Genomic DNA, 7,392 nt, shown 5'->3' with positions numbered 1-7,392 from the left:
GAAGAACCAGGAAGCAGGAAGCCGGCGCCATCTTGTAATGGCTGGAGTGGCTCCCGACAAGAGACCACAATGACAACTACGTTGGTCTAAGGGCAAAAAATTTATCTTTAGCTGGCATCAGGAATATATTAACAATATCCTAACAATTGTACAAAGAAGGCCAAGTTAAGGAGAAAAGGAAATGGGTTTCCCACATGAGCCAGAGGATCCCTCAGCTGGCCTGCAGGCACTTTCACAGCTTCATCACCCATCAGGTGGAATCTGCTAGTCAGATTCTGAGCCCTTCCTGCTGGTTGGGTGCTTGGGAAATGATTGTTTCTCTTTGGAATGTGTGCGCTTTGATTCTTGTTTCTGATCACTATTAAAAATTACTGATTGCCATTGTTTCATATCCCAATAGAGTCACAAAAGACAGAGAAGCTGGGCAAAGACTGAAAGGCTGATCAAAACCGAGCCAACTCATCCAGAAGACCGAAAACCTGAACTCTCAGAACAGTAGGCATTTAACATCCTATAGTCAAGGGGGATATGGGTTTCATTCAAGCGTTGGCCCTCAGCCGACGTCTAGGACAGTTTCTCACAGTGAATGTAGGGAATTACTTTCTTCTCTCTTTTTATCCTTGTGTTCCAGCCCAAAGCTTGTGTCAGTAATTCACTTTCTGCGGGTGACAGAGGCTGTGAGGAGTTGGGATTAAGCAATCCTGAGTGAGTGATTCTGAAGAGTTACCAACAAAAGCATGGTCCTAGAGGAAACACTAGTATGTAATGGTGGCGGGTGTGGGTGTGGGTGGGTGAGGTAGTGGTTAAGAATTTGTCTCTGAAATCTAGAACAAAAACTCCAGTGTTGTCCTAACACTATAGATGATTGCCTTTAACAACAAAATCAGAATTACAAACTGAAAAAGGGCTCTCTTTTGACTTTTCTGTTAGTGTGACAAAACATCTCACAGAAGCAGCTTATGGGAGGCAGAGTTTATTTTGGCTCCTGGGTACAGAGGCATTTCAGAACACCGCGGTGGGAAGACAGGACAGGCTAGCGCAGGGAGCTGAGTGTGGAGTGTGATCCAGCCTTGGAGCTGACAGAGTCCTGACGCTAGTACACAGAATTCCTGGCTTTGCTGGCTCTTCAGTTTGTTGTTGGCTGTAGGAAAGAACCAGCAGGGAGAATGATAGGGAGTGAGATGGAGAAATGCTCAGAACAAATGAAAAACAAAACAAAACAAAAAACCTGAATACTTAAAAAAAATGCCATATTTTCAGAAGAATATTCTTAATTCCTTCAACAATCTCGTTGAGTATGTTCTTCTCTGCTTCTTCACGTAAGTTTCTTATCTTCTTGTCATATTTTTCCCTAATTGCTTGTAACTTTCCCTCTTTTTCTTGAGCAATAAACTTCCCAAGAGCATACTCTTCCTCCACTATTCTACGTTCCTTCTCTAATAGATCAGTGTAAATCTTTTTCAAGGTCTCTTCTTGTTTCTTCAGCCTTTTCTCCGCGTCTTTGTATATGGGATCGGAGAAGCAGACCCCGCCATTGTTCTGCACCATTGATTCTACCAGCTCCACCAGCTCCTGCACCTGCATCTCCCTCTCAGCCTTCTCCGCTTTGTTATTGATGGCCAGGCAGCGGCCGTCACACTCCTTGATGATGCTTTTTAGGTTTGGATCTGAATCTTCAATGAATTCATCTAAGAGCTGGTCCTCCAGCTCCTCTTTGCGGGTGAACAGGACAATCATGTACTTCATGGCTGCTTCCCCAAAGATAGCCTTGATCCTAGTGACAGTTTCTTGCTCTTCATCTGTGTAGCGGCCCAGCCGAATAACCAGAATGATGGCATGAGGCCCAGGGCAGGACTGCAGGACACACCGGCTGATTTCGATGCAGGTGGTGTCCAGGTTTACCTTGGTGTCAAAGAGCCCTGGGGTGTCAACAACCAGGAGGTCCCTCTCCTTCCACTTTCGTGACGCTTTCTGGCAGCATGGGGTGACAGCATGGGGTGCGATCCTAGAAGCAAATGTCTTTTGCCCCAGGATGGTGTTTGCTGTGGCACTCTTTCCACTTCCTGTTTTTCCGACCAGAACAATCCTCAGAGAATTGTCACTGGGCTCAGCCATGGCCTTCTCTGGAAGCTTTGGAATCCAAGTGCCTTGACTATGGTGACAAAGGAGAGAAAAGTAAATCACCCTAACCCTTCTGATCTTTCTGTTTTCCTGCAGATCTAAGCAGTTTAAGACTTCCTGGAGCCTTCCCATCTAGAACACTCTCTGCTATGTCCTTTTTAAGATTCTAGTCCCACGGCAGCTTTTCTCCATTCTCAGCGAGGAAAGCACTTACCCAGATTTAAATCTGGAATTTACTATCTGTTATTGCTCTGTGTGTGTGTGTGTGTGTTTATGTATGTATGTAGTATGTATGTATGTATGTATGTATTCATAAAATGCAGTCAACTTTGTTTTTGAGACATCAGCTCAGAGGAATCCAGGTAGTAGCAATTACCATTCTATCCTATAAGAAAACAGTCAATAGAAGGTATTAGCCATGTTGCAGTGGTGGACGGCTCTAAAGTATGTCCTTATGTGTTTTTGTGTTTTGAAACCAAGGTCTTGCTAAACATCTTTGTCTGGCCTTCAGATCATGGGCATTCTCCTGGCCTGATGGAAAGTATATCTTAATGTATACAAACAATCTGCTGCAGAGACTCTCAGCCTTGAACAGCAAGGACATGTGGTGGGAGGTGTGGAAATTCTTTAAATTTGTGCGGTATTTAGGGCAGTGTTGGCCTTTCTTTCTCAAGCTGCAAATTATTTTCCAAATGTTCTGCTACTCAGGGGCAATCGCAGATAAACTGTGATGTTTAGCAAAGTTTTCAGAGGTCACCAGGCTCAGAATCATAGGTGACCATTCCGCCCTAACGGGAAAGCAGAGAATCTCATGTCTGAGTCACAAATGTATCTTGTGTATAAATATCCCCCTCCAGTCTGGGCCCAAGTCGACACATGTAGTGAGATAGTCCAGGGACCGTGAAAGACGGCACAAATTACTTCTCACGCTCCCCATCAAAGTGCACAGTTTCTCATAGCTTCTCAGACAAACTCATTACATCAAGCCCCAGGTGACTAGAGAATTCCAGTGCTATTCTACTGCCCACAACCTATGGAGTCCCCAAACTAATAAGTTATTAGTGGGAAAAATATTTTATAATAAACCCCAGATGTTTCCACTTCACTTTCTCTAAGTATTTGTAGAACTGGCCAACTCAAACAGAGAGAACAAGAAACAAGGAGACATTTTCACTCTCCGAAGTAAAACTTCAGAAAAACAAACAAACAAACAAACAAAAACCTCTTATCAAATATTAGGCTTTATCCAGCAATCTGTTCCTTGCAAGTCTATGTATGGTTCAGCATATGCACAGTAACACTGAAAAAAATGCCTAAATAATTTGCAAATATAATGGATAATGATATCATAAAGAAAGTGCAAACGTTGCAGTCAGTCCCGAGCACTGGAAATGATGTAAGTGCGGTACTCAGGACATTCTCAAAAGTTAAACACATGCACATAAAGCATATAGACAGGTAATAAAGTGAGAGTAGGTGGAGAGATAAGTATCAGCATTAGCATTATACCTAGGTGCCTTTATTGACTCTGCCTGCTAAGTATGCAGAAACAAGCCCATCAACACCTCTGATCTTGGTGTCTAAGATCACTGCTTATTACAGGACCCAGGTCTCTAGATGAGCGGTAAGTAACAGATAGGCTTCTCATCTGTGTGTTTAGCAGCACATTCCATCGATACAGTTGTGGGAAAAACAGAGACTCTCAGATGGATGGAAAAGTTAAAGCACACAGGTCTGTGAAAGGTCATCCCTGAAGTATTTGCCCTGGATGACACAGTATCAAATCTGAGGATTACCCAAAGGCACACTGAAAAGGACAGAAAGAGAAGCGTGCAGAACCTCGTTCCTGGGGGTCACAGTTACAAAAGGCAAAAACAGAATGGTCGCATTTGCCATGACTAGGAGACTGGTGACATAAATCACATGCACACAGAAGATGTACTCCATCTCATGGGATGTCACAGCAGCAGCACTGCTCAGGACCAGGAAGAGGACAATGACCTCCACTTTCTCTGTTATCAAGACCTGTGTGCTAAATAAAACAAGGCTTAAAATACCCATCACTCACCCGAGAAAGGGTGTAGCACACACTTCTATGCCTAGCTATAAAAAAAAAATACATTACACAGCATGACGAGAAGAAGACAAAAGAAAGGGGGAGATGGGAACATAGAAGAAATTAGGCAGCAGGACTTGAGGGCAGACTTCCTTGAACCGACTGTCCTGTAGGTTTAATTTTGGAATAATGTAAATATGAATTATAGTTTTATAACAAGCAATCATTGAAAATCAACTATCCATATCAAAAACAAAATGAAGCATTGTGTGGGAGTCTGTATTCATGAGTATTTAAACAAACCAAGTTCACTGAAGATCCCTGCAGAGTGTGAAAATAATCAATAAGAATGAAGAAGTGCTTGAATTTTTTTATACTAAAAAAACTAATAACCATGTTGATATTTACACCCTCAAATTATCACCTGTGTATATGTTGGAAATGCAGCTATATGCGGATATAAACACACACACACACACACACACACACACACACACACACGAAACAATGCCACTCTCAACTCCCATCAGCCATGGCTCCCACTTCTGAACAGTCAATCCTCAGTACTATTCTCCTCCGTGGAATCAGGGAATCCTGGGAGAGTGGCTGGCCCAAACTTCTTTACCAGAAAGTATATTAAATGAACAGTGATCCTCTCACTCAGCCCTGTTTCCTAATTCAAACAAAATTGACTGTGAATGCTTTGTGATAAGTGCATCAGACCTGAGAGTTGATGGTGGGTGTTGATACAATTAAAGATGGACAGTGTTCTTGGCATCCTGAGAGTGATGAAAGTGGACCCTTATGTTGTGCACAAAAGGCAGACACAGTTTCACATAAAACTATGTGTAGGATGTGTGCTATCAGCTTCTAAACCATCAGGGGTACAACAAGCAGTGGGCCAGAATAAGCACAAAACCTGATGGCCAGGAGTTGCTATACTCTACTCAATGTGTGCTATTTTCTCTAGTAAAAAGTTAAGGTTTGTGCTGCTTCCATACAAATGTACATTCCATGGGAGTATTTTCTCCTCATAAAGGCTCAAGGATGGAGAATTTATTTCTAATTTTACAGGTAAGGAAACGGTAGTTTCAACATGTGCAAACACTTGCCCCAGGAACCTGTACTCACACTGCCCAGTTCAGAGATGGGAAGCCAAGACCCTCTCACTCCATCACATGCCCCATAAACCCTGAGACCTCTTCCTGGCTCAACCTCAGGTCCAATTCTGAAAGGCTAGTGGAGATCACATCAGACGTGCCACCAGGAACAGGAGGGGAGAGGACAGCCCTCCCCTCAGGAAGTGAAGCTGGAGACAAGCCTGCCCTAAGCATGCCAGGCAAAGACTGTCCATCTCTCACTTGGCTCCCCCCCCCCCAACACTGGCAAGGCAAGCTGGAGATGCAGAGTTAGAAATACTCATCTCAAAAATGAGATCTGATAGGCTAGGGTCAGACAGAAGGGGAGGAGGGGAGGACCTTCCCTATCAGTGGACTAGGGGAGGGGCAAAGGAAGAGAAGAAGAAGGGAGGAAGGGAGGGAAGGAGAAAGGGAGAAAGGGAGGGAGGGAGGGAAGTATTGGGAGGAGACAAGGGAAGGGGCCACATCTGGGATACAAAGTGTATGCACTGTAATAAATAATAAATTAAAAAATTAAAAAAAAAAACTTTTAAGGAGGTTTCCAGAAGACCTAGAGAGCCAGAAACTAAGAAGTAAACAGAAGATTCTTCAGAAGGGTGCAGAGATAGGTCAGGGCCTGCATCACTCTTGAGCATCCCTGAAGCCCTGTGAGATACAGTTCTCTTCACTGTAGAAATGGACAATGCCACCAACCCATCACAGTGCTCCTGGGACTTGACAGGGCAAGATCTGTAAAGGCTGTTTACAGTGCTAAGTGTGACCAGCACTCAGGATTAAGGCATTTGCTATGCAAATCCATTTGTGGGAAGGAAACTGAGACAGGGCTGGAGCCATAGCTCAGTGTACAAGGCCCTTTGTTACATTCCCCAGCATCATTAAAGAAGAAACCTGGGACTGCAAGCTCTGAGTTCACAGGGTCAGCCAGAACTACAGCTACATTGGTCCTTCAGCACATCTCATCTTGTTCCCCGAGCTCCCATCCTCCTTTCCAGCCCCTTTTAGGGTCACAACCTCTTTCCTGAGAAGCACAAGGTGGACCTAGACACAGTGTCAGCAACAGGATTTCAATCTTGTCCATGTTGATGGTCTTCCAACAGTCATCAGCGTGCTGAGGTTTGATTTGGGGGGGGGGGGGTTTGACAGAATCTAGGGCATATTTACAGCCTGTCTCCTAGAGCTGAAGATCTGCCTCAAGCAGTGACATTTTAAGGAAAAACTATGGGTTTTCATGCAACAGCTTCTAATGACAAGGGCGGAAGCTGACCATTATGCAAGCCTTCCCTGCTAATCATGAGATGATGGACCCCATCCTAAGCGGTCTCATTAGCCTTCAGGGACTCTCAGCTTCATGCACAGAGTGCCTGGGGTGCACCATGCCCAGTCCCCCAGTCCCTATCCCACATGCTCTGTGGCTTCCCGCTCAACTCACCTTCTGCAGGAACTGATGAGTTCTCACACTGTCCTCAAGGAAGCTGGTTTCAGCACCACTCCTGCTGCAGTTCTGCAAACCCCGAGTACAGAAACAGGAGGGGTGGAGCCAATGTGAAAGGTTTCAGTCTGAAGCACAGAGGAAACAGCCCTGTGTTGTGGTTGAAGCTTCGGCTCATCCCTAGGTGAATCTCTTCCCTCTTGTTCTTGCTATGATGTCAAGTCACAGTCAGTGCTTTTGTTTGATGGCGCTGACTCTGAAGACCCGGTTCAGTGTCCAGAGGTTGCTTAGGAAACTCCATCGTCTGCTGCAGAGTTGCATGTTGCTCCTCTTTGTAGCAGTGTGGCTCTGATCTCTGAACCGAGAGGAGTGCCAACAACTGGCAGGGTTCAGCTGAGTGTGCACCACCCCTAAGCACCCCGAGGATCACTCTTAGCTATGTAATAACCTCCTGAAAGGTCACCCTCGAAGCCCAGGAAGCTCCTAATCAATCATTGGTCAGCATGGAGATATAAAGGCACATCCTTTGGCGCCAATTTGGGATATGGCCAGCATTCCACTTCAGCTCACCTTCTTCAATTGAGCTGACTCTCTGGGTCTTCTTGGCACTTATGACAACCTTGTATCATCTGTTTACTTCAGTGATG

General features: G+C 44.8%; 1 protein-coding gene across 1 annotated transcript; it reads right to left on the bottom strand.

Annotated features, from left to right (window-relative positions):
* Window positions 1-972: 972 nt before the first annotated feature.
* LOC129675440 (GTPase IMAP family member 7-like) lies at window positions 973-6,815 on the bottom strand. The gene is made up of 2 exons (XM_055605457.1): window positions 6,746-6,815; window positions 973-2,152 (listed from the first exon to the last, which is right to left on the bottom strand). The coding sequence occupies exon 2, from the start codon at window positions 2,113-2,115 to the stop codon at window positions 1,237-1,239; it is 879 nt and encodes a 292-aa protein (XP_055461432.1). The 5' UTR covers window positions 2,116-2,152; window positions 6,746-6,815; the 3' UTR covers window positions 973-1,236.
* Window positions 6,816-7,392: the final 577 nt, after the last annotated feature.

Source organism: Psammomys obesus, unplaced genomic scaffold (genome assembly GCF_907164565.1).
Source record: "Psammomys obesus unplaced genomic scaffold, mPsaObe1.curated_primary_1811, whole genome shotgun sequence".
NCBI lineage: Eukaryota > Metazoa > Chordata > Mammalia > Rodentia > Muridae > Psammomys > Psammomys obesus.
This window is presented reverse-complemented; position numbering and strand designations above follow the sequence as displayed.

Excerpts from the sequence above, each read along its gene's own strand:
- LOC129675440 (XM_055605457.1), bottom strand. The coding sequence starts at position 2,115 with ATGGCTGAGCCCAGTGACAATTCTCTGAGGATTGTTCTGGTCGGAAAA.